Genomic DNA, 27,741 nt, shown 5'->3' with positions numbered 1-27,741 from the left:
TCCGAGATCTCTTTTTTGAGTGGGAACAGCTAAATTAGACCCAATCATTTTGTATGTATATTTGGGATTATGTTTTTCAATGTGCATTACTTTGAACTTATCAACATTGAATTTCATCTGCCATTTTGTTGCCCGGTCACGCAAGTTTGTGAGATCGCTTTGTAACTCTTTGCATTCAGCTTTGGACATAACTATCCTGAGGAATTTTGTATCATCTGCAAATTTTACCACCTCTCTGTTCACCCCCTTTTCCAGATCATTTATGAATATTATAAGTAATGACACAATTAATTTTCATGTTAATTAACAAACAAAAATATTTCATTCAAAAATGCATAAGAAGGTTAATTTTCAATACCAAGAGAAAACTCTGTTCTAACTTTAGCACATGGATTCATGACGCCACCTTACTCTGTTTATTTAAATGTCTTTATAGGTCTTTTTCTCCTCCATCTGCCAGCCACCAGCTTTTTCCTTTATCTGACCCCTTCCCCCATCAGCTGTTGCAATGAGAGTATGGTCTAAGTGATATTTTAGTTCTGCAGGTGTTCTAAGGGTCAATGGAAAAAACTCCCACACTGTTGAAGGGGATTTCCTCTGTAGCATTCATGTGGGGGGCACCAGTAAACGCTTGGTGTGACAGACACTGCATGAACAATTTTTTTTTATTCCTGGCACGGCTGTAACTAACTAATGCATGATGTAGTAACACTTAGTAAATTCCAACTTACATAGCAAAGTTTCTTAAAGTGAGAGCTAACAGATCGCCTGAAGTGGCAGCTTTAATGCTGCATCTGTCTCTCACTGGTTTTGTACCTTACATATTGTAACAAACATCACTTTCTGTTATTCACACTGCTCCGTATCACAGCCTCCTGGAACTACACAGCAGTCAGGACAGAACTCAAATTCTCTTGCTTCAAAGCACTGGCCCTTGCCTCCTGAGCTAAATAAGGTTATCTGGCACTCATTAACAATATAAGGCAGGGACTGGCAAACTACGACCCAGGGGCCGCATCCGACCCTCCAGACGCTTTAATCCAGCCCTCGAGTTCCCGCCGGGGAGTGGAGTCCAGGGCTTGCCCTGCTCCGGCGCTCCAACCAGGGAGTCGGGTGGAGGGCTTGTCCTGCTCCACACAGCTCCCAGAAGCAGTGGCATGTCCCCCCTCGGGCTCCTACGCATAGGGGTAGCCAAGAGGTTCCTCATGCTGCTCCCACAGTGACGATTGGCTGGGAACCATGGCCCATGAGAGCTGCAGGGGCGGCACCTGTGGTCAGGGTGGCACGCAGAGCCACCTGGCCACGCCTCGCACATAGAAGCTGGAGCTGGGACATGACACTGCTTCTTGGAGCTGCTTGAGGTAAGCGCCGCCCAGAGCCTGCACCCCACCTCCCTACCCCAGCCCTGATCCCTTCCCTCCCTCTGAATCCCTTGGTCCCAGCTCAGAGCACATTCCTGCAACCCCAACCCCTCATCCCCAGCCACAGCCCTCACCTCATAGAGTCGTAGAATATCAGGGTTGGAAGGGACCTCAGGAGGTCATCTAGTCCAACCCCCTGCTCAAAGCAGGACCAATCCTCAATTTTTGCCCCAGATCCCTAAATGGTCCCCTCAAGGATTGAACTCACAGCCCTGGGTTTAGCAAGCCAATGCTCAAACCACTGAGCTATCCCTTCCCCCAATCCATGCAATCCACCCCCAATTTCGTGATCAGTCGTGGACCACCATACAATTTCCATACCCAGTTGTGGCCCTCAGGCCAAAAAGTTTGCCCACCCCTGATATAAGGCCTGTGACAAATAGATCAGCAGTTTTCATTCCCTTCAGTAGAGGGCAGTGCTACATGCAGTCACTCACTCACACCCACACACTGTTTAACTAACATTTAAGACTTTCTGCTTAGCAGCACTTTTCAAGTGTTAACTAATTAATCTCCTTAACACTTCTGTCCAGTAAGAGTTAACTTTATTTCCTCAATTTTCATATCTGGAAAATAAGTGTAAGTGACTCGTGCAAGGCCACAGTTGATGTTGGTGTCAGAGGCAGAATTAGCTCTTCGAAGACCCACTCCTGCAAGCTTTTGTTTGCAGTGGGAGCTCTGTACATGCAGTCTCTAAAGGATAAAGCCCCTGGAGTTCCAAGTCCTGCACTCAAACCATTCTCCTCCGATAACTTATATTCCCTTTCTTTGTAGATGTTCCTCCAAGTTTATCAGCACCCTTACTGTCAGTGCCCTAAACACACTGAGCCAGATTATGATCTCACACGTGACTTTAGTTGTGTTACTCCAAATATACACGTGGGTTGAGATCAGCCTCTAGCTCACTGTTTTTATGTGTCCCTGAACCATCTTCAAGTCATAACAGAAACTTCATAGACCATAATTAGATAGACACAGGGTCCTTCCAATGTCTTTCACCTTGTGTATTCATTTACTAGAACTGGTAAGAAATTTTCTGAGTAACATCTTTTTCATCAGAAAATGACAGTTTGGCAAAACTGAAACTGTTGCGGGAAAGGGTTCATTTTGATGAATCTCCCAATAAAAAAATTATTGGGTTCAAAATTATCAAAACGTCCTGTTTTGACATTTTCAAAATGAAAAGTTACATTTTTCTGTTCAAAACTATTTTTTATTTCAAGATTTTAGTTCGTGTGTACTATATTTGACCCAGTCCAGGATTTTTTCGGATTATTAGTTTGTGAATATTTTTGTGATTTAGAACTTTTCCCTCCATTTTGGGATGGGAAAAATTTTGAACTCTTGAAAACTCTCACAGGAAAACTGTTTCCCACCCAGCTCTATCATTTACACTAGTGCAAAGTGAGTGTGAAACACTAGCAAATCAAAATATGCCATTAGTTTATGGTAGTGTTTTTCATCTGCTTTTCACAGTTGTAACTAACAAAATACCGGTTTTGATCTTACATGTATGTAAATCAGAAGTAAGACCACACACTAAGTAAAACAGGTATAAACAAGATCAGAAGCAGACTTAGGTACTCTAACCTACTGTAGGTGTTCTTTAACGCTTCATGTGAGCACATTATGGCTTTATTCAGTGCTTTCTGTTTGTGGAACTGAAGCACTAGGGTCTAAGAAGGAGTAAGGAGCTGTGGGAGCTCTTCCCTGCTCTAAGAGCAGTGTATAATGATCATTTAGCAGTCTCTGTGAAAGATTACTCTTTTGCAGAAGTTTCTGTTTTGCAGGGAGAGTTAACAATGACCATGAACCTGTTTACCACTCAAGCTAAAGCACAGGGAACTTTAAAACCTACATTTTCAAAAGTGATTACTCTTTCTGAGTGCCTCAGTTTTCAGGTGCCCAACTTAAACCACTTTCTGATTTTCAGAGAACAGTTACCGAGCACTTTCTGATAATCAGGCCCCTTTAAAGTGTCTCAAAATGGGCAACCACAAATGGATGCACCCAATTTCTGTTTGAAATCTTAGGCCTTGTACAGCTTCAATTGCTTATGCATTGAATATGGTGGAGGCTTGTTTTGTTTTTTGTGGGGAGTGAGGGCTGCTAGTGTAATAACAAGGAAGCATCTGAGCAAGATGAGAGAAACGTCATGGTGACAGAAAGAAAACTTGATGACGAGAAGCCTAACCACAAAGAGTGTTGCATGTTGCCAGTTGTAGCCTGGCACTCAGTTGTTTTTTTCAGCAGAGATGATCTGGTTCAACATCTCAGCAAAGAAAACACAAGAGAACTAGACAGCGTGATCCAAAAACAAAAACCAAAGGGGTATTTTTTTAACCTCAGTCTCTTCTACCTTATCACACGCATAACCGCAGCACATTTCTGCATCCCTTCTTCAGGTTCCCATGAGGGCAGCTGGTTAACGTAGTGTAGGCTTTCTTAGTATCCTGGTACTTTTAGCTTCTCTTTACATAGCCTCCTCCTCTTTCAGTGTAACATCCTTCAGCATGCTATGAAGTATGTTAACTCTGTGAATCACTTCTAAAAGGCAGACAACAATGTAGAACAAATCTGAATCTGGGACTGTCTCTCGCGCTCATTTTGCTGTTTGTATAGCACATTTGGATATTCATGTTGCTTTTCTCTTATCTTCTTTCCAAGGAAAATATGTTAGTGAAAGAAATTAAATTGTGTCACTAGCAGTGCTAGGTTAGGTGGTTTTGCAAGCTTTAAAGGTTGGAAGATTTTACAAATCAGATGCTTCACAATGCATAATAAGACTCAGATGTCTACACTATTATACAGTTGTTATGTGAGTTAATTTCAACTAGCCTTATGATATATTGCAAGATATTATGAGATTTCATGCAATGGCCCAAATTCTCTGTCACACTGGTGCAATTCCATGGAAGTTATTAGCATTTCATTCTATAACTGAGAGTCTAATGAACAATTCTTATATGATATCTTATTACAGTAGAAACCTCAGAGTTATGAACTGACCGGTTAACCACACACCTCATTTGGAGAAGTACACAATCAGGCAGAAGTACACAATCAGGCAGCAGAGACACACAAAGAGACAGAGACAAAATGTTATGATTGTTCTTTCAAAAGTTTACAACTGAACATTGACTTAATGCAGCTTTGAAACTTTACTATGCAGAAGAAAAATGCTGCTTTTAACCATCTTCATTTAAATTAAACAAGCACAGAAACAGTTTCCTTATCTTATCAATTATTTTTAAACTTTTCCTTTAATTTTAGTAGTTTACATTTAACACAGTATTATATTGAAGTGGTTCTCAAACTTTAGCAACCCGAGGACCCCCATTTTGATTTAAAATTTTTCATGGACCCAGAAGCTGGCTTCTAATTTTCCCCAGGGGGTGCTCAACCCCCACTCAGCCCCAATCATAACGTTTTGATCAGAGTTACGAACATTTCAGAGTTCAGAACAACCTCCGTTCCCGAGGTTTTCATAACTCTGAGGTTCTAATGTAAATATCACATCATCGGGGTAGTAAAATTCCAATCACAGTAAGATTAAAAATAGTCCTTATGGACCAAATGATCCGAGATAGCTAAATGCATGTGTTTGCACAAATGTATCCATTGTTCTTATAAACCCCTGTATTTGAATACACACATTAGATATTTTCACATGCAAATAAGTATATGTATGTGCTATTGCCTGGTCTGCACACAACCAGATCATTGTCCATTTGTCCACGAAAAGGCAGAGTTTTGCACACACACCATTGTAACTATTTCAGAAAATGTGCCCCAATATTAGCCCAGATCCTCAGGCCTGCTAAGGCTGCTTTGTGCTGCGATGGTGCCACAAAGCAGCAGAAATGCTGGTTTGACCAGCTATGTGGCGATTCCTCATAAGTAAAGGGAATCCTCAGGTGGCATAGAGTTGCTGTCCTGGCTGCAAGCCACCTCTGCTGATGTAGGAGCATGACAAAGGGGATAAGAAAAAAAACTCATGAAAGGCCCCTTGGAACCATGGGTAGCTAGATATAACATAGAGCACCCCCAAAACTGCTCCTGTGTAATACTGTTGACCAGATCAGTCTTCCATCAGCCTCTGGATCTGAGTGGGCATGACATAAAATCCACCTTTCCCCTCTGATGTTCCTATGCTGAGCACAGCTTAGCTGGTCCAGAGGATTGAATCTCTTGTGGGACAAATGAATTTTCCAACAAATACGTCATGTTTTATCTCTATGTCACATACTCTATAGATGCAGCATTTTAACATTATCTCTACCCCAATGAGAAATTAGAGTAAAAAATTGCCTAGGTACACAGCCAAAGAATTATTTAATAAACCACCTCTCCCATAAGTCGATTCTTGAATCCTGCACTGAATTTAGCTTAAAGGGATTTCTGGTCATTGTACTGAAAATTAATAGCTATGTACTATCTCACGCTCTAAGATTTATTTTTCTAGGGAGCACACGGGTGTCAGAAAGCACCTCGGAAGCAGTTCCTAAATGGGCATTGTTGTTATTTGCAGAATGTACGAGCCCACAAAAGGGTTTATAGTCCCTTGTACTTTACAGTCCCTTGTACTTAGCTGAGTCACAGGCTGAAACAGCTTGTCATGAAAGACTTGTCTGCTTGTGTATGGGCAGTCTGGGTAAATATATAGTTCAATGGTTACCTATTTTGAGCTGGCAGAACAGGAAATAGTTAACTACTGATGCCAATAACTGGTTGTCCCTAATTCTATATCATATAAAAATGGACATTTTTTAAACTATGCATGGGCTCCCTCTCTGACCTCACATGCTTTTACTCCTCCAGCTCTCTTTCAACCTGCTTCTGTCTTCTCTCCTTCCCCTCCCAACAACTCTTGCCATTTAGGAGTTGATCTTTCAGTTGTGCTGCCCTCTATAGCTAAAAATCTTTCCTCAATCTGTTTGCATCTCACATGAAAACTTTCCTTTTCTCTTTATCATTGGCTGTCAGTGTATTTAATTTTGTATGAATTATCAAGTAATATACAAAGGCTCAATCCTGCCAAGTATTGAGCACTCTTGCCCATCCAACAAAGCATTTAAGCGAGTACTTATCTTTAAGAAAGTGAGTAGTCCTAACCGGACTACCTATGTACTTCAAGTTAAACATGTGCTTAATTTTTTTGATGGATTAGGCCAGTGGTTCCCAAACTTGTTTCGCCGCTTGTGCAGGGAAAGCCCCTGGCGGGCCGGGCTGGTTTGTTTACCTGCCATGTCCGCAGGTTCGGCCGATCGCGGCTCCCAGTGGACGCGGTTCGCTGCTCCAGGCCAATGGGAGCTGCTGGAAGTGGCGCGGGCCGAGGGACGTACTGGCTGCTTTATCCTGCAGCTCCCATTGGCCTGGAGCAGCGAACCGCATCCACTGGGAGCCGTGATCGGCCGAACCTGCGGATGCGGCAGGGAAACAAACTGGCCCGGCCCTCCAGGGGCTTTCCCTGCACAAGCGGCGGAACAAGTTTGGGAACCACTGGATTAGGCCATAATCCAGGATGGATTCCCTGGATCATATTGTATCATTGCACATCTTTGTTTCTTTTCTTTATATGGATAGCTAAATAAGATTAAATTAAAGACACTAGTAAAAATTCAGATGTTACATTGGATTTTTTAATAATATACGTCTAACATCTTAAACTGCTTGTATAAGATAAAAATGTATTGATGGTTCAATGCTTTGTATCCAATAGAACAGGAGCAATGTAAATTTTTTTTTTTTAGGAAAATCACCCAGAATAATATACCAGAAATCATACCTGAAATTTGCAAAACTGTAGAATTGTTGTTGGATGTTGGTTTTCAAACTTGGGGGAACCCCTTCTTGTGGGGGAGGGGGCACAAGGAGTTTAGCAGGGCACCGAATGAGCTGACTAGTTACGGATTTTTTCTTGTTTCTTCAAAATATTGTTGATAAAATAAGAATATGTTTCACTAGCTGAGTCGCCAGCTCCTGCCAGGCTGGTAGCACAAGGAGGAGGAAGGGTACAAGGAGAGAGGGGGAGTAGTCTCTTCCTGGGCAGGGAGTAGGGGTGACTCAGTCAAGCTCATTCATCTCTTCAGAAGCGAATGTGCATGGGTCCCCTCGGGAGGTAATTTCTCCCTGCCAGCACAGGCCCTTGCTTATGCGTGCTGGGGATTGTGCCAAGGCCACAGAAGCCTGCGGCCTGTCAGTGACACAGGGGAGTCCTAGGGTCACAAGGAGAGGGGTGAAGTCCAGCTTTCGGTGTCCTGCTGGGATCACCCACCTGGAGCATGTACCTGACAAGGGATGCTCGCGGGCTGGACTCCCAGACCTCAGGCATCCATGGAAATACTGTTTCTTAGAAAGAGGCAGCTGCACATGTGACATGAACCTCCAAAGCACAGGGAGCATTCAGCAAAAAAAGTTTGGGAACCTCTGTTGCAAGAACTTTGGGCATAGGCCAAAAATTTCAGACTGAGCTGCCAAAAGGAGATCACCTAAGTGCCATGTTTGAAATTGGGACCTAAATCCCACCTAAAATGTAAGCCATGTTTGAAATATTGGCTTTAGTGCTTTTGTGAACCACTTTTTCTAGTTCTTTCCTCTTGGTGAAATGTTGTTCTTGGTCATGAGTAGTGTACAGACAATCAAATAAAACCCATCATTTCAAAACAAGATGAGAAACACTGGAGAATGGATTTTTGCCCTCTGTAATCAAAATTGAGCTTGTGGGCCAGATCTTCAGGTGGTGTAAATTATTATGGCTCCATTGATGTCAAAGAAGCTATGACAATTTATATCAGTTGGGGATCAGGCCCGGTGCTTTCATGCAATATAATATCACACATTTACACCCTGTATCACCTATCTACCTTGGATATAGAAATACAAGCTAGTGGTTTTACAACTGTCTGTGATTGATTATTTCAAGCCTGTACTCATTTAATTTAGTCCTTTTCTGCCCTTCCCCCTTTTAACTTTTCCCTGTAGCACTCCGAATATCCCTGGATACACTGGCAAGGTTCATTGGACAGCAACCCACCCGGCAAATTCTAATCTTCCATCAACATCCCCATCGATAATTGCACAAATGCATGGGTAAGTAAGTGTAAGGCGTATTACTCAATTTGTTCAGATACATTAGAGGAAAAGTCCTAATTATAGTTATTTAATTAAAGAACAATTAAATTTGAAGCATGACATTTCCTTGGTTTAAAGAAAAATATTGCGAGTCAAATCGAATCATGTGGCTGCCAAGACAATCTAAGATCGTTCCTGGTTTTCACGATTCCTTTTAAGCTTACCACAGGAATTCATTAAAATGTACATTAATGCTGAGTTTAACCAGGAGTCCTAAAATAGTGATTGTTTCCACGTTACGTGATTGGATATGTTGGCTAGATTATGACCCCTGTGTTTAAGTTTTGATTGAGATCTGTCTGTGCTGAAATTTTTTGGACTATATTACATTTAATAATGCCAAATATGAGGTTGCATTTTGTTGGCGGGTCTGAAGCCCTGAAGACATGGATGCTTTCCTCACAGAAAACTGTTACAGTTTTCATCACTCTGTGTTCCCCTTCTATACCAGGTTCATCACTGACGATGAACGCCTTGCCAAGCATTTTCATTGTAAAAGTCCCTCCTGTGATTCTCTATCCTGCTTTCCTCCCCAGAAGCAGCTGGAGAATTATTTAATAATTATTTGTTGTCCTCTCCCCTATATGCTTTTGTATCTCCCCTTTAGATCATGGACTATTTTTTCTCCCATAGTGATCTAAGACTTTACGATGACATTGAAGTCTCCACTAATTTCTAAGACATTCATCTTTTAAACACTCTTTTATTTTGATTAGTTTTAAGACAATATACACTTTCACCAGTACAGGGGGAGCTGACTGGCTACTAAAGAATTCCTCTGTCAAAACGGTTCGTGACTGAGTGTGACATACTGGCACTCTCTCCTGATACCTCTGCCTTTTTCTTCTGTGGCTATACTTGGAAAATAGGCATTCTTCTATAATAGCAGTTTTCAGGTTATAAAGATTGAAAATACACAACCGGGTCTTTGAGATTTTATAGGCTAATCGAGCTGAACTCAATCAGCTTGCTGTAAGACCAAGTTACTTTTAAATGTCACACACATGGATGCTGATGTGCCTCTGCAGAGATCACTGGCAGCATTCAGACAAATATCAAATTTCAAAAGCAAAGAATCAGGTGCAAATGCGATCTGAGAAAATAAAATATGTCTGTTATTTCCTTTGACTTTCTGCGGGGTTATCATGCAAATGCAGTAAGCAGTGCAACTAAGCATTTCTCTGGTTCTACAATTGGACTTCACTCATTAAAAATAGGGACAAAATTTGTCATGACATTTTGCAAAAATTAATCCATATGGCAGCGCATGGATTTTTTTTCTGTAATGTGTGAAAGGATTCTTGTCCTGTGCTAATGGGGTCTTTCTGGAAACCAGGCAGAGTCACAGGGCTTTTGTAACGGGTGTGTGTGAGAAAGACAGAGAGAGAGAGTATAAACAGGCACTGTGGACTAGATTCTGGCACCATTACTCATACTGAGAAATGCCTTTCTCTATGAGTAAATAACAGATATATTTTACTTTTAGTAGGATTACTCATGGAGTGAGATACTATTCACCATGAGTTAAGATGGCAGAATATAGCCTTATATTTGAAACTGCTGTGTTAAAAACAAAAATGCAGATCCTATGAGTACCCAGGAATTGGTCAGCACAGTACATATTGGAGAATAGCACATACGGTTTCATCCTGCACTTTTTTAAGTTAATGGCAAAAGTCCCACTGATTTCAGTGGTGCAGGATGGGGCCATTAATGACCTGTGATGGAGAGGTGAATTCTGGTATTTCTGGGTCCGATCACTCTAACCAAGAAATGGAGTGTATTTTTTAATGGACCCATAGTCTCCTTTTGTGGGGAGGTTATCTCATCCTCTTATTGCTTTCATGGATGATGATCCATTTTGTTTCTACATTTTGGTCTTTATGGACTCCCCTTATTGTAACACTATTGATATGTAGGACTCTCAGTGATGGATATCTTTGTGGCTACCTCATTTGACATAGCAGTATAGATTCATTGTTCTGTAACTCCCACTTAAAGACAATTAAGGGCAACACAGGAGATTACTGTAGTCTTCTGCTAATATACTTTTTACATGAACGTTCATTAAACTTTCACCTGTGGACAGACCAGGCAATATTCTAGACAACTTCTGCACTTTATTTAATTTGAATAGAGATGCACAATATCTGGGGTGAAATTCTTTAGGCTGCTCATAAATCTGCTGAAATCAATAGGGTCACATGGGCTATCCAACAGCACAAAATTGTCCTTTCATCTTTGAACGTGAATATCATTCTTTTATAAATAAAGTATTTTTATTATTATTATTTGTGTGGTGCTCAGATACTGGGGTGTTGGGTAATAGATCATTTCAATGTCTTTTAGTGCAATTGAAATATGGGAGCTGAATACTGCATTAGAAATATTTTGTTGAGACATGATCTACTAGGGAATGTTACAGAGAATGTAGAATGTTTTTGTTTTGCAACTTTTAACGTTTTGGTCTCTGTTTGAAATATCTGTCCATAGCCATTCATCAAATAAAAATCCACATGGAATACATAGTGTGGTATAAATATGATGATCTTATCATTACAGTAGACCCTCAGAGTTATGAACAACTCAATAATGGAGGTTGTTCGTTACTCTGAAGTGTTCGTAATTCAGAACAAAACATTATGGTCTTTCGTAACTCTAGTGTTCATAGCTCTGAGGTTCTACTGTATAAGCCTTCTTATCTTTTCAACACAGGGTTGCCACTGATTTTGTTTAAATAAGTAGTAAACTCATAATTGAGTGTGCATAGCATTTGATTGCTTTTGGAGAGAAGGATTGGTTCCTTTCAGCATGCTGTTTGTTGGATTTTGAGCAAGTGGCACTTTGTAAGAACACGAAAGGGAGCTTTAAAGAAGAGGAGAACGGATTTGTTTGGGGAAGTGCACAAAAGGTAAAGTAGGATTTAAAAGACATAGGACCACATTCTGCTCTGATTTACACCCAATGCAATCCACCCATTGAAATCTGTGGGGTTATACAAGTGTAAATAAAGGCAGAATTTGAGTCACTCGTGTGTACGTGTGGTAGGTATCCCATAGGTACATACAGTGTAACATAAATTAATTCTGCTAAGGAAAATATGGGAAAGCAGTAACAAATTTGGTATTCTCAGTGAAAGCAAATGAGTTGGCACTCATACAATCTGTAAAACCTGAGTCCGCAGCCATTGCTCCCACCACAAGACATAATGAGCCAGGTTCTGTCCTACAGCCAATCTGGGCTTAGTGCAGGAGAAGCAGGGGGAGCCAGGAAGTTACAGCTTCTTGAATCTAGTCTTTTCTGCACCAACCCAGGCCCTGATGAGAATTACAATAACTGAGAAATTTTTCTAACTTTCTAAACTTTCTAAATCTTTCTACATCACAGGTATAGGGTCCTTAAATGGCCTGTATGCCAGGGATTGGGGACATCTGGTGTAGGAACTGCCTATGCCAGCTTTATGCTAGCTAGGAGTTCTCTTATGCCAGGGGGATTCACTGCTAGCTACATGCTGTCAGAATCTGTCTCTATGTCTTCACCATAACACCTCAGAATACAATGGAACACTTTGCCTGGGCTGGATGGGGGAGAGTGCCACCAAAGACAACTTTGATGAATTTCCTGCCACCATTGTTGATCTGGCTGAATCTAATAGTGTGGAACTGTTATGAATTGTATACATTTTCTCCAGAGTCAGTGGTCACAACGATTAGCAAAGAATGTGTTTCTGAGAAATATGAAAAAAGATTATTTTTAAAAGAGATTTTCTTCTTTTTGTAATTGCAGATACATAGCAAAGTGTGGCCGCTCATCTCGATTTAATCACCAGGGCCCTTTGTCTCAAATACTTACTCCAGTTTATCCTCAAAATTCTTTCAACAAGGTGGAGAGAGAAAATATAAAGGTTTAACAATACCAGCCCTGCTGCCAGTGTGACTGTGAGTCCCAATGGCTAATGGTGGGAAGGAAGGAAATGTGTATAGTACGTACACCTTAAAAATGGAACCATAGTAAAAGAATACAGAAGTGGGTGTCTGTGTGGACATGCTAGTCTTTATTACATGTTCTTACTATACTCAGTATTTAGGACTTGCTATTTTTTATGGTTAAAATAATTTGAGAAGTAGGAGGACTCTTCACGGTTTGAACTATAATTACTGTATTGAATTTCAGTATTAAGGTAGAAAGTGATGTATAGAAGGGCTACCCATATATACTGTATTGCATATGCAGTGTAGTCTGTGTATATAACATTTTTTCAATTTAATAAAAAATAGTCATCCTTTGTGCCTCTCATCAGTAGCTCTCAGAGTGCTTTACAAAGATGGGTGTCATAGGGTGAAAGTCTAGGCTACGCCTCTTGGAGATGCAGCACAAAACAGCTTTGGGAAAAGGGAGAAGAAAAGGTGCCTTTTTTACTTCTTTACACCCTTAGAATTCCAGAATGATCCAGGAGCCAAAATGGCTGCCTTTATAGTTTAGACAGCCTGCGGTTCTGTGCTAGGTTACAACAGCCTATCCTGGACTCCCTGTGGGTGGCAGCATTGCCAAGAATGTGCATCGTGCTATGCGATCACTCATTCCAGTCCCTGGCCATCCCCCTGGCACATGGTCTGTGATGGGCCTGTGTATTCAGCATATCTCCACTGAGGGAATTCTCCCACAGCCAGCTAAGAGGATTTCTATGACTCTTATATACTGCAGAGTGATGTACACAGTCCAGTCCTGGTCATGTGTCGGAGAGAAACCCACCCAGAGAAACTGAAAGATATAGAAGTTATAACCAAGGTCACAGAGCAAGGCAGTGGCAAAGCTAAGAAAAGAACCCAGGTCTCCTGACTCCCTTTCCTGCATCCTCACTCCGAGATCATGCTAGCTTCCTTTATTGGGGCCACAATGGCATGTAGTCTGGTGGGTGTTCTCGCCTTCTTCACAGCCTCTCGTTAGCACAGTTGGCTTAGAAACAATAGGATTTGAGGTTCATATAATGTTGTTATGATTACTGACTTGTCACAACTTGCCACCGGTGTGGAGTGTGGGTAAAGCATAAAAGGGCCAGATCCCAGAGGTAAATGAGACTCAAGATTGTGCAGTTGTATTTTATGCTTATAAAGGAGGAGGAGTTTGAAGTCTTTGCAGACTGAGGTTCCCCCCACCCAGCCTTGTGGCCTCTGTCACTCCATCTACCTTAAGCCCAGGGAGGGTCTACCCCAAATTATTGTTTGATTTGTGGTAAAAGCCTTGTAACCCACTGTGGAACCAATTAAATGCCTGGTATGTGAGAACTGGGGCAGGCAATATAATGCCCTCCCAAAGGTATAATTAATAAAGTTGTGGCCTGCTGCTTAAACCCATCCAACATGTCTGTCAGTTATTCACCTGTTTGTTCTGGTCAGTTTACACATGTCTGTGTTTACATCTACAAAACAGACATTTTAATTCACACGTGAATTTGCACATCAGGGGAGTGAATGCTCAGGTGCACATTTGATGTACAGTTACTTGGTTTGCTTGTACATGTGGGGTTTGCAAAATTGGGTGTGCATATGACTTTTTCCGACATAATTAAGAGACTCTTTTGCAAATTTCGTCCTTTGTGTTCCATTGAATTAATATGTACCTTACAAAGGTGCTTGAAAGTTTGTAGTCAGCTCCAAAAGTTATGCTTGAGAAGGAGAGAGACTGGTATTCAGATTAAATCTTCTAGGGCCCCGATCCTCCCCTGTGCCTGTGCAATGCCCCATTGGGTGAAGGGGTATTGCAGGATCAGGGCCCAAGTTTTGAAAAGTTTGAGTTCCACTAAAACAAACTCTGCTAATGTTTTAAACTGGAGATGGGTCAAACCCACAAATATCAAATAGAAATTCAAACTTCTCCAAAGTTCAAGGGGGTTCAGATTAGGTATTTAGCTCATCTCTTTTGTATTGTATTATACATGACAGTCAGACACACACAGAAAGTCCACTGGTTTAAAGAGATAGTTGTCAAGTTAAAAAATATGGGCCATGTTCTAGATGGTGTAAATTAGTCTAACTCCCTTTGATGTCTATGAACAGAAACAATGTTCAATGACTTTAAGGAACTTTGGCAATTTATGGCAGCTGAGGATCAGGATCTGTATATTTTTAAAATAACAAAACGAATGTCCTTACCTCTGTGTTAGAATGATGACCAAAAATAAAAAGACTTCTAAAAGGGTGATTTACATTTAACTGTTTATGCTGTTTGACCAAACTGAGAGAAAAATAAAAAAGTAAACAGTGGAAAAAGAGGGTGAATGAAATGTTGTTAATATCAGTTTAAAGTCACTTTCACTTTCTGTAAGACATGCCTAACAGGCAGAACCCTCCAGCTTTTGGGTTGCAAACAGGGCACAGCAATGTTTACATCCAAATGACTCCCTCCCCCATTCTCATTTCACTGGCAATAAAAGCTATGCACATGCTTAAGCACCTTGCTGAATCAGGACCTTAATATGTGTCTGCTGCTCATAAAGCAGTGGAAATTTAAGTCACTAAAAAGTCACTCCTAGACCTGCCCTGTTATGCTGTGCCATTGGTACCTAGATGAACAGGAACAGAGTTGGCTTCCGGTGTGCAGTTAAACCACTGCAAAACAATGCTGCTGAGACAGAGCCAGTTTCCTGGGTAGAAATCGGTTGTTTTTCTTTTAAAAATAAGAATTTAAAACTGATCATTTAGGGCACACAAAGAAATACCATTCCACTCATAAAGTGTGGCGACATCATTACTGTTTAAAATGCAGGCTTTGAAAATGAATTAACCTAAAGTCACTCGGTATAAAATAATTATCATGACACTGTGAGCACGTTTTTAATAGAGCAACCTAAATGTATACAGTGAATAAGTATGTCTTCAACTACTCCATTCTATACCTTCTTAAACATCTTTAAACAAGTCCTTGTATGATTTTAAAATGCATGCGTATTAAAAAAATCTCAAATATATTTGTTCTTCTTTTGCATAGTATGCATCATAATGAAACATTTTGACATGGAAAAAAATGTAGGCTACAGCAGAGAAATTATTTTAACTTTAAATAAAGTTTACAATTGTGTCAGAGTAGATTCTTCTCTCTCTTGCTCCTTTCAAGGCCAGGATCAGAAATATGCATTTTAAAATATTGGTTTCCTTTGGTTTGTTTGTTGTTTTATTCCTAATGCTTCTCGTCTGCCATCTAGTAAAGGTCACAGAAATATTAATGTACTTCCAAAACAAGAGGACCAAAAAGCTTAGCTTTCAACATAACTTAGAGTGTGGTGATGCAAATTGCAAAAAATCAGTGGTCTGTGTCTTCTCACAGAATTATTTAGTAATGAATATCCAAGTGAAAGAGAAATGTCTGTTGGGTAAACAATACACATCAACAACTATGGTAGAAAATGATCAGATATCAGAAAACGTGGCATTCCTGATCCTGAAATCCAAAAATGATTTTGGAGAATATAATATACTTAAAGAGGTTGGGAGGGAGGAGGATGATAAACTAATCAAAAGCTTCATTTCATTTCTTTTTTGACTGAAGCATTTTTTTATTTCCTAAAATGTGATCAAAAATAAAAAAGCAGAAATCTAATGTGGCAGAAATCTGTACAACCTTGAGAAACAATTTGAAAGTAAAAGCATCATTTAATTGGAGAAAGATTGTGAGAGAATTAATTGTGAGAGAACCTGGATTTGTGCAGGAAATGGCCCAACTTGATTATTATGCACATTGTGTAAAGAGTTGTCACTTTGGATGGGCTATCACCAGCAGGAGAGTGAATTTGTGTGGGGGGGTGGAGGGTGAGAAAACCTGGATTTGTGCTGGAAATGACCTAACCTGATGATCACTTTAGATAAGCTATTACCAGCAGGACAGTGGGGTGGGAGGAGGTATTGTTTCATATTCTCTGTGTATATATAAAGTCTGCTGCAGTTTCCACGGTATGCATCCGATGAAGTGAGCTGTAGCTCATGAAAGCTCATGCTCAAATAAATTGGTTAGTCTCTAAGGTGCCACAAGTACTCCTTTTCTTTTTATGAAGCAGAATAGTGTATCCAACAAACTGCAGAGTAATTTGAGGTTGGGAAAATATAATTGTCTGCACTGGAATTAAGGCCAGGGCACTGTGGCTAACAAAACCACCTTCCCTTACACAAATTGTCATATGACATTTAAAGAGAAGCAGAGGTCAAGACCTCAGCTTTATATCTCATCTGAAAAATAGCACCTTGCTTCAAGAGCAGACCGGGGCATTGGCTTTGTATTGACTTACAGATCACCACCAGCTGAATCATCCCTTCCTGTATCACCCTGGATTTTTATTGAAGGTCTCCCATCTAAGTAGTGAGTGGGCCTGACCGCTTAGTTCATGAGATTTGACAAGATCACTGTGTGAGGTGGCATGTCCTTTGCAAGCATTGGTAATGTGCATAAGAAGCATCTTTCTGACAAGGTTTGTACACTATGGGTTTGTCTACAATGCAACTGAATACCTACAGCTGGCCCATGTCAGCTGACTAGGGCTCACAGGGCTCGGGCTGGAGCCTAGCCTTTGGGACCTTTCCCCCTCATGGGGTTCCAGATCTTGGGCTTCAGCCTAAGCTTGAACATGCACACTGAAATTTTATAGCCCTGCAGCCTGAGCCCTGGAGGCCTGAGTTAGCTGACACGGGCTAGCCAAAGGTATTTAATTGCAATGTAGACCTACCCATAGCTAACTCTGTTTTTGTTCTGTAGAATTTATTTGTAATGTTGGACAGCTACTAATTGTTCAATGGTTGTGTATCAGTAAAGAGTCCTAAACCGTCCTTTGACAGTGGATTGTATTGCACACCTGCTGTTAGTCCCAGATCTCGGCCATCTTTTTTAAAATCAAGTTCCTTTTTTTAAATCAATGATGTGGCCCCTGGTTGTCATCAATTTTGAACAAGTTCCTTTATCTCTGTCTCTCTCTGACTCAGTTTTCCCATCTGTATAATGGGGCTAATGATACCTGCAAACTGCCTTGACACATGGGATAAAAAGGGCTAAATAAAACCTAAGTGACATTATTTTATTAAAATTAATTTCAGAGCAACACAAAGCTAGTTTCTTGTCCTGTATTCTCCACATTGCATTTCCTATTTCTATGTTCAACCTTAACTTGAAGAGCTGTTAGTGGAATTTTACTGCATTTCCTAGGCTCATTTTCATATTTTTTGCTGACAGCCTTGCTTGTGGACAATTAAATAATTTGGGTAAGCAGTCACCCTAATCAAAATGTTTTTCCAGCTAATTAGCAGATCAGATATCAGTGAAAAAGCATATAATTGTATTAGCCACAAACAGTTTGACACGGTAAATACACTAGTATTTACACAGCTGAAACAATGGTATAGTCAGCAGACTGTAAACCTAACCAACTTGTCCTTAAAATGATTTGAGAATGAAAGAGAAATGATTGAAATAACAGGGTCACATACATTCATGAGAAACAAGCAACTTCCACTTGTTTTTAAGTGCTTAATGAGAATATTGATAAAATTGTCTCAGTCAAGTTTTTCTGAGCCCTAGACATGATCCAAAGCCAAATTCCAGATATGACTAACCCTAGTTATAGGGAAAGTTTTGTCCAAATTGCAGCTGACCACTGAGGGCCTAATCCAAAGCTCATAAAAAGTCAGTGAAAAGACATCCACTGACATCATTGGACTTTGGATCAGGCCTTAACTCTCTAATGGCCAAATCAATAACTTGGATCCAAAAATCAACCCCAACTCCAACTCTGGTCTAAAGGAATGTTTGAATCAGGGCCAGGGCCAAACTTTATGTCTCAAATCCAGTCTTCCTCAAAACTATAGAATATATATATGACCCCAATCCTGCAAACATTTAAATGTCCTTACCTTTACTCACATGCAATCATAGTGACTATACATGAGAAAAGTTACGCATGTGTTTGTGTTTGCAAATCAGGGCCTCCATGACAATGAGTTACCTGTCCTGCTACTTTGCAAACCCCCAAAGCTAGTTCTGTCTCACAGAATATGTCTACACTGCAATAAACACCCATGGTCGGCCCATGTCAATTGAATTGGGCTTGTGGGGCATCGGCTGCAGGGCTGTAAAATTGTGGTGTAGGCATTCTGGCTTAGTCTAGAGCCTCGTCTCAGAACCCAAACTCCAGTCTGAGGCTGAACATCTACACTGCAATTTTAATTGCCTGCAGCCCAAGCCCACTTACATGGGCCAGCCGCAGGTGTTTTATTGCAATGTAGACATGCCCACAGATTCTGATCTGAACTGTTTTCCTAAAGCAGCTTCAAGCACTAGGCGCTATTCAATAGCGATTGACTTGCAACAACTAGCTTGCTTCCATACAGACTCTGCTTGTGGGCGGTGAGCAATGAGTTTCCATTATATCAGCCATGCCTAGTTCTAATTTATCTTTTAAGTGGGCTAATGAAATCCAGTGCTACAGTTCAGCCTTATATGAACTATTTCTAGAGTACTGAATTGCAAAGAAAAAAAAATCAAATGTGACAGAGATGATCGCCCATCATATTTGTAAAACTTTCCCAGGAAGGAAATCCTGTCAACTTTCAAAAGTTCCTCATCCATCCAGACATTTCAGTTAGAGCTATGTTTTTTGTGTATAATAAATTGCTTCTAGTTGGCTGAAAATCATTTTTTAGCCCTTATCTCTGTGATCGGTTACCTTGGCTGTTCTTTAATGGACTTCACCTCATTATGCGACTAGTCATTAAAAGCTTAGTATCCAGTACAATGGTATCTTATGTAAAGTGATCTATGAGAGCTTTATATAGGCTTACCAGCCGCAGCCTTAATTTTACTCATTCGTCTTAATTTTTTGTAATCATTTTTTGTAAAGAGGGTATAATGTCAGGCATGCTACCCTGCTACTGACAGATCCAATCTAGCAGATAATTACCATAAGGAAATTGATGCTTTAGTGTGCAGGGGAGAATTTAATTTACTCAGACATCCTACAGTACAATGCATTCCAAAAGATATGAGGATTTAAGTTTTTAAGAAATTAAATTTCACTATTTAACATGATTACTTATGTTGAACATCATTAACTAGCTTTTTTTTAACTGTTTGATATAATTACAAGCACAGTTATTTGGTCCAAAATCCAAAATTTTCTTTAAATAAGGGTTAAAGATCCATGAAATGTAAAAGAGAAGGCTGTAGTCTTTCCTCCACCCCTCTAACTCTGGCCTTCTAGCAACAGCATTTAAATGCCTATAAAGGCTAACTGAGACCACGGATTCTTTGAACTATAGAGCTTTTCCCAATGATGTTTTAATAGATCCTTTACTATCAATCCATTCCAGTTCAACACTGTTGGCCTGGAAAAAACATTCAGAAGCATTTGAAAATACTAACTGCAGAAGTGTAGAAGGATACCAGAGGCCACAACAGGACACATCTTTGCCAAAGTGGCAATACTGGTTTAGGCCCCAATTCAACAAGGTACTTAAGGATGTGCTTAACTTTAAGCATGTGAATAGTCCCACTGAAGTCCATGGGACTTAGATTTCAATTCATGCTTAAGTGCTGTGCAAAGTCAGGGTCTTTAAAACATTTAAAACTTCTGAGGAAGCCTTCTCCTTAACCTATTACAGAATGTGAAAGCAGGAGATGTGAAAAGCTACCAGGAAGGTCCAAAAAGTAGTTAGTTCTAATTTGGTTTATACAAGCTCTGAGATTTCTGCCTCTGCCCAGTCCCATTGCTTATTTTTGAATTTCTGTTATTTCCTTGTCTGGAGAATTACCCCAGCTAAACTCTGGCTTTAGCTCTTTTTATTGTCTTTTAAAGCCAAAAGCAAGAAAAAATAGGAAGCATGATACCATGTCAAGATGGCTGAAATTTTCTAAATTTCAATATTTTGATGAAATAATGAATCCAAATTTTTTAATTTCAATCAAAAAAGAATGATTTTTTTGCAAAAAAAAAATAGGAAAAGGGTTTTTTTTGTTCGTTTTTTTTTTTTTTTTTACCAATTCTAAGATCTAAAGTAAAGAAAAACTGATTTAATCTGAGTAATACTATACAGGATATAGAACAGACATCTGGGAATTACCGATAACATCATCAACTTCCCAGTTCTATGAGCTGATGCACACTCAAAAGCTCCCATTGGCTTAAACAATGATTGTACTTCAGATTTAAGAAGATCAGAACAGCCATATTGGGTTAGACTAGTGGTCTACTTAGCCCAGTATCCTGTCTTCTGACAGTGGCCAGTGTGCTCCCAGGGGAATGAACGGAACAGGTAATCATCAAGTGATCCGTCCCCTGTTGCCCATTCCCAGCTTCTGACAATCAGTGACTAAAGAAGTAGTCTTTCAAGAGAAGTGGTTTAAGTCCCTATTATTTGGGACATTTAAAACTAGGCTAGACATATTTACTAATATGCTCTAGTTCTCTCTCAGTGGGGGCAATCATTTTTAAAAATACTTCCAGGCACAGGCTCTGTTTGATAACGCAAAATAGAATTGCAAGGCCTGAATTCCCCACTGCCTTGCAAATTGTGCCATCATTTACACCTGTGCAATGTGAATCCTGATTTGGTAACATTTTCACCCACTTGGCACTTCCCTTTGCCCAGGTGTAAAGGCAAGGGTAAATTAAGCCTAAAGAATTCACATCCAATGAAGTGAGCTGTAGCTCATGAAAGCTTATGCTCAAATAAATTTGTTAGCCTCTAAGGTGCCACAAGTACTCCTTTTCTTTCCCTTTAGAAAGCAGTGTCTATGGAAATCTTCAAAACTGTTATAAGGTGAGTACCCTGCATGTTAAAAATGTGGGTTAATGTAAAAGTTACTTACTAACTTGAAAGTTAATTTTAAAAAATGGTCTTTAAAAATTATAAAACTTTTTTTCCCAGCAACTTTGGAAATATGATTCCCAAAGTTTCCTTTCAGGGAAATAGGTCTCTCACTTCTGTTTAGCACGTTTAAGCTGTCAAGCTTCTAACTTCTTTGCTTGCTTTATTATATGGAAGACCCTTTGAATTGTGTTGGATTTCTTCTTCCCTAACCTTAGATGTAGTGATTAGCTGTGAAATCTCTTGTTTCACACTGGAGTTTTTGATTAGTGTTACTTCTATTGCTGTAGTGCCTAGGAGCCCCAGTCATAGACCAGGACTCCATTGTGCTGGGTGTTCTACAAATGCAGAACAAAAAGACAGTCCCTACTCTGAAGAGCTTACAGCGTTAGGCTCCAAGCCTACAAATATTTAGGCATGTGTTTAACTTCACTGCCATTAGTTGTCCCATTGATTTCAATTAGACTACTCATCATAGTAAACTTAGGCATGTACATAAGTTCTTGAAGGATCTGGACCTCAATAAACTACTTCTCCTAACAGTGCTAAATACACTCAAGTTTTGGTTTTTGAATTAAAAACTGAACTCAAAATATGTTCAGTTTTGAAAAATGTTTTTGGTTTTAGCTGAAAATGTTTGCTGAATTTTTTTATTTCTATTTTTCATTGAAAAAACAGAAATTTTTTGACCAATACAAATATTTTCCATAGGCAAAAATTGTTTTGATAAATCTCAATCATTTCTACTTGACAAAGTGCCAGACAGAGGGAAGGGGAGGCAGAGTGGAGACAGTAGTAAGCGGGTTAAAGAACAAAGGGCCAGATCATTCCCCTACTGGTACCTGGGGAAGGGACAGGAATCTCAGTAAGGCCACCATGGGAAGTAATCTTGGTGTGCTCCCCTCCCTGCCCAATCACTGAGGAACAAGGCAGTGGTTTTTGTTTCAAAAGCATGGATCCCCTAATTTCTATGTGATCCATTAAGGCTAAGGTTATCTGCTTGGAACTCCCTGCTCCTTTCTTCCACAACCTTGTCTGCACAAGAGCACTGATACCATGCTGAGAAGTCTTTCACCTGCCACGCAGCTGCTCCAGGAAATCCATTCAGAGGGGGAATTCCACAGGTCAGAGGGGCTCAGCACAAAATGTGATGCAGCCCTCCTTCCCCAGTTTTGTAAGTAACCTTCTGCAAACTTCCTACTTGTTTTGGATAAATGACTACCTGAGAGAAGGCATTGGAGAAGGTAACATGGGCCAGAATTTTGCCCACTGAGTGACAAAGGAAGGAGAGCTCGGAGCAGCCCCAGGGACAGAGAAGGATATTGTGAAAGGGAGAGAAAAGAGATGGGGAAAGATTAGCCAGAAATGAAAGTTGTGAGAGGAGATTGAGGCTGAAGCTGGCATAAGGGAGAATGGAGAAGGATATTGAACCAGATTCATTAAACTGCCAAAGGAATGTCTGACCCTGGGAAAAGGTTAAAATTCTTGGGCACTTGCCCACACGGAGCTAAGGGGGCCTTGATTTATATGGTCTCCTCCTAAAGACAATCAAACTCCAAACTACACAATAATCAATTGATCCATGTTAGCAACAACTGAGCCAACTGGACTGGGAGTTGACCCTGTGGTTCAGGTGTGTAATTTCTTCACTCCCTGATGCTTAGATCCTTGAGCTACCTCTTTCAGGTAAGTCAGATGCAGAACGCAGAACGTTCAGTTTATCACACACGTTCAGTTGCAACAAAACATAAAGGATCACAAGAGGAGTTTTCAGTCCCATGTATGTTTGTTCATCAGCTCACAAATACTATATGCTCAATGGCCTGCAAAATACTTCTAGTCCAGCCTTGCAAAATTCCATTCACCAAGGCTCTCTTTTTTTGATGGGTGAGTAAAATATCTTTATATTTTCATTATAATTCAATTTATGACAAAAGTTGGACAAGTAGTTACTGGGTACAATTTTCAAATGAACCTAAGTGATTTAGGAGTCTAGGTCATGTTTTCAAATGTGACTTAGGAGCCTAAGCTTCATTGAAAGTCAAGGGAATTAAGCTTCTAAATGCTTAAGTCATGTTTGAAAATGGGAAGTATTCTCCTAAATCACTCAGGAGTGAATGCTTTGGAATATTTTACTCATCGTGTCTGGTTTGATTAATTTTTCAGGCCAATTTCAGCTGTGTACTTTAGTCTAACATAAATGTTAAAGCAAAGAATAGTGTAATAAACTTGGCTAAAATAATGCCACAAAGACAGAGAATTAAATCAACTAGATATGGTTTCATGCAGGCAGGACCTTCTGCATGATCAGCAAAGGGCTGAGACCTAACAATTTGCTGCTGTTATGCAGCATCTAGTTAGATACCAAAGACAGAATTTGAGTGGTAGCTTGAGAGTAAGAATTTGAGTAGATTGTGTTCAAACCTTGGAGAAATGGTGTGGAGGGGGAAAGGGGCTTGAAGGGTTGCAATTTGGCAAGGCACACAGCCTAAATTGACAATTGTGTCAAGCTTGATTAGATGCCTGATGATATTCCGATTAGTGTATCCTAGCCTTTTGTGGTTTTGTTTCCTAAGTGCAGCTTCCATCATAAACCACATTGCATCTCAGACAAAAGCAGATCACTGCAGCTAAGCTATATCTCACGGCATGTTTGCTCGTGACTTGGACTCTACTTGGTAAGTAAAGGCTTGGTTCTAAGACGCCAGTGAAAACTCAGTTGAAATAGAGGAAGCCAAAGTAAGACACACACATATACAGCCTTTAAATTCTGATCCCCGCTATAGGTTCTCAGCCAGGAAATATGTTTTTCTTCTCCTGTATATACATTTTCTGCAGTTTGCATTACCACTTAATATGTTATGACATGCAATTTATTGTAGCCCACAGCTTTGGGTGCTGTCCTTTTAATTGATAGGAATTTAAAAAATAAATCACAGACTTACAGTATTGCATTTGGAAAATTATTTGGTTGCTAGAAGCAATTTCACAGTTGCTGCTGTAGTAATTTGGCCAAAGTTTTTATGTTATATTCCCAACTCTCCTGGTTTGTCTGGGAGTCTCCCAGGATTGGGCTTCATCTCCCGGAGGTTACTGAAGCTAATCCAGGAGATTTTAGGCCACTAAAAGTCTGGCGGTGCAGCGGGGCTAAGACAGGCTCCCTGCCTGCCCTGGCTCCGCACCACTCCCAAAGTGGCCGGTATGTCCCTATGGCCCCTAGGAGCTGAGGGATCTAGGGGGGTCTCTGTGTGCTGCCCCTGCCCTGAGTGCCAACTCTGCAGCTCCCATTGGCTGGGAACAGGGAACAGTGGCCAATGGGAGTTGTTGGGGCAGTGCCTGCGGACAAGGATGGGGCAGTGCGCAGAGCTGCCTGGCCACTCCTGAGCTTAGGAGCCACTGCTGGACATGCTGCCACTTCCAGGAGCCACCTGAGGTAAGTGCTGCCTGACCAGAGCCTACACCCCAAACCACTTCCACCGCTCCACCCCCTGCCCCAACTCTGAGCCCCCTCCCAAACTCCCTCCCAGAGCCTGAACCCCAAATCCCCTCCTGCACCCCAACCCCCTGCCCTAGCCCACTCCCACAGCCAAACTCCATCCCAGAGCCTGAACCCCAAACCTCCTGCCCCAGACCTAAGCCCCCTCCTGCACCCAAACTCTCTCTCCCAGAGCCCACACCCTGGACCCCTTCCTATACCGCAACCATCGGCCTAAGCCCTGAGTCCCCTCCTGCACCCCAACCCCTTGCCTCAGGCTCAGCCAGGATCCCCCTCTAACAGTTTGAACCCCTCAGCCCCACCCCCCAGTGCAGAGCCTACACCCCAACCCCTGCCCCAGCCCGGTGAAAGTGAGTGAGGGTGGGGGAGAGCGAGCAAACAAGGGCGGGAGGGGGCTAGAGTGAGTGGGGGTGGGGCCTGGGAAAGGGGGCAGGGGCGTGGCCTAGGGGAATGGGTGGGGTAGGGGCAGAGCAAGGGTGTTTGGGTTTATGTGACTGGAGTGTTGGCAACCTTAATGAGACTGTCCGTTCATCAAGTTTGCTAAAAGAAAAGCAGTTCCATTATTAGTTCTTTTCTATTAAAAGCATTTCTGAGGCTCCTTTCACTACTCCTTAGGTGTTGAAAATGCATTGTGGGTGTGATTTGCAAAAGGGATCAATATTACAGCCTAACTGTGCTCCTGCTGAAGACAGTTTGTCATTAATGCTAATAAGTGTAGAGTTAGGCCAGCACCGAGCTCTTTTTGAAAATCCCGCCCTGACTTTCTAAAGAATTTTCCATTCAAGAATGTTAAATCACTTTACAAACATTAATGAATCAAGCCTTGCAGCACCTCTTTGAGGAGGGTGGTATTATCCTCATTTTTTTTAACTTGGGCCAACAGGGTTAAATTACTTGCCCAAGATTCCACAGAAATAGGACTAGAAAGCAAGTCTCCTGATTTCTCAACCCTGGGCCCAAACCACAAAAGCATGCTTCATCCTAGAAATGCTGGAGGAAAGCCATATCACAGTCAGATTTGTAGACACAACGGTAAGCGTTGGGACATTTATGCTTCTTTCCCACTAACTCAGCATGGTTACTACATATATGCATCTACAGTTTTGTAAATCATGTGTTTGGGAATCCAAACTCCCCCAGCCCATGTAGGCAGTGCGTTACATGACTCCCCACTATTATTTTCAGTACTTTTTTTTTCCCTGTGAATCAAAGCAAGGGCTATTTGTCAATTGTAGGGACACACTAATAAAGGTAGGAGTTGGAAAATGGGTTGCTCAGAGTGAACTGTATGACTAATGATATGTTGTTTTAATGCGGTCTGCTCCATTCTTCTCATCCTCCCTTCCAGAGGCATGAGACACATTTAAAGAAACTATGATGCAGCCATGTCTAGTTGCTTGTCCAGTTCTAGTTTAATGTTTAACATTCCTATTTCTGGTTTCATCTAGTTCTACAGTGGGGCATAGTTTTAAAATTGCCCATGCAAAAAAATCTTAATGTAATTGAGGGCCTAATTTGCATAAATCAGTTTTTGTTAAGGGCAAACAACCAGTTATGCATTTTGAATGCACAGTCAAGATAATTGATCATGGGCTAGGCAAATAGTGACAAAATATGTTCACTAAATCTGTCTTGCAGTTTGATCGGACCTTATTTATAACCTTCTTTATTCACTTTTCTGCAAACATTTGGACAACTGTTTTTTGTTTGAATGACTGTTTGGGGAACAGTGTTTATTTCTTTAAAAAATGGGCATTTGTGTGTAAATGAGCAGATTCCTGCTAGAAATGCTGACATATCCACCTCTGAAGATACCAGAGTATGAGTTTGGTAGAATGGATCTAAGGAGGGAGGAAGAGACAGGTTTAAAAAAGAAATCACTGGCGCTTTCAAATAAACTTCATATAACAAGAGTTATCAGCACTGAGGAGGTGATAGATGTGGGTAAAGTTGAAGGGAATCTCTAGCAGGAAGATCAGCACCATATCTACATTCAGACCAGGGCTATGTATGTAGTTTTGTAGTGTAATGTATATGGGGACAGAGGCTTACACAGCAGCTCTCTGAAACTGCCTGGCCAAAGTTCTGAAACCCAGGCAATGAAATTATCCACATAGGGATCTTGCTGCAACTTTCATTAATAGGACCATGTATGTACATGCATATGCACTTACTTGGTGTCAGAGTGGCAAGAAATAAGTAAATGTAAAGTGTGGTAGATAGCTTTGGTCTTTCTCTCTACCTCAATGATGAAGGACCCCAGCTATTTTTAAAACTGAGATCCACTTCTGTAACTTAATATAATCAAAAAGAAGATAGGAAAAGATCTAAAATGTGCTACAGTTCTCCACACCTGCTATTTCTTCCTACCCCTACAAAGTGCTCCCTTCTTTTCTGCTCTATGAGAGAATCAAAGCCCCAATGACCTGCTCAGACATGCCTCTTGTTTATAGAGCTAAGGTCTGCCAATGAAGGAACAGAAACAATGACACCATTAAATTTACAGATAATCCAAAAGCAGAAAACAGATTGCCCAGTGGTTAGATAACTAGTACAGGACCTAGGAGACCTGGGCTCAGTTCTCTGCTCTGCCACAGACTTCATGTGTGACTTGGGCAAGTCACTTAACCTCTCTGTGCCTCAGTTCCCCATCTGTAACAGGGGGATAACAGCACTTCCCTATCTCACAGAGGTGTTGTGAGGATAAATACATTAGAGATTGTGAGGCGCTCAGATGTGATGGTAATAGGGGCCATATAAATACTGTGGAGAGGTTAAAACAGCGAGGAGTCCTTGTGGTGCCTTAGAGACTAAAATTTATTTGGGTATAAGCTTTTGTGGGCTAAAG

At 40.8% G+C, this 27,741-nt stretch overlaps 1 protein-coding gene across 1 annotated transcript in view; it reads left to right on the top strand.

Annotated features, from left to right (window-relative positions):
- SPMIP7 (sperm microtubule inner protein 7) overlaps nucleotides 1–12,465 on the top strand; it is a 35,722-nt gene extending 23,257 nt beyond the window's left edge. Inside the window, exons 8-9 of the mRNA XM_077808717.1 lie at nucleotides 8,406–8,513; nucleotides 12,342–12,465. Of these exons, the coding sequence (XP_077664843.1) occupies nucleotides 8,406–8,513; nucleotides 12,342–12,465 (232 nt within the window). The remainder of the gene's footprint in view (nucleotides 1–8,405; nucleotides 8,514–12,341) is intronic.
- The last annotated feature ends 15,276 nt before the right edge of the window (nucleotides 12,466–27,741 follow it).

Source organism: Eretmochelys imbricata, chromosome 2, assembly GCF_965152235.1.
Source record: "Eretmochelys imbricata isolate rEreImb1 chromosome 2, rEreImb1.hap1, whole genome shotgun sequence".
NCBI classification, from domain to species: domain Eukaryota; kingdom Metazoa; phylum Chordata; order Testudines; family Cheloniidae; genus Eretmochelys; species Eretmochelys imbricata.
Note: the sequence above shows the minus strand (reverse complement) of the source record. Positions and strands in the feature narration are given on the sequence as shown.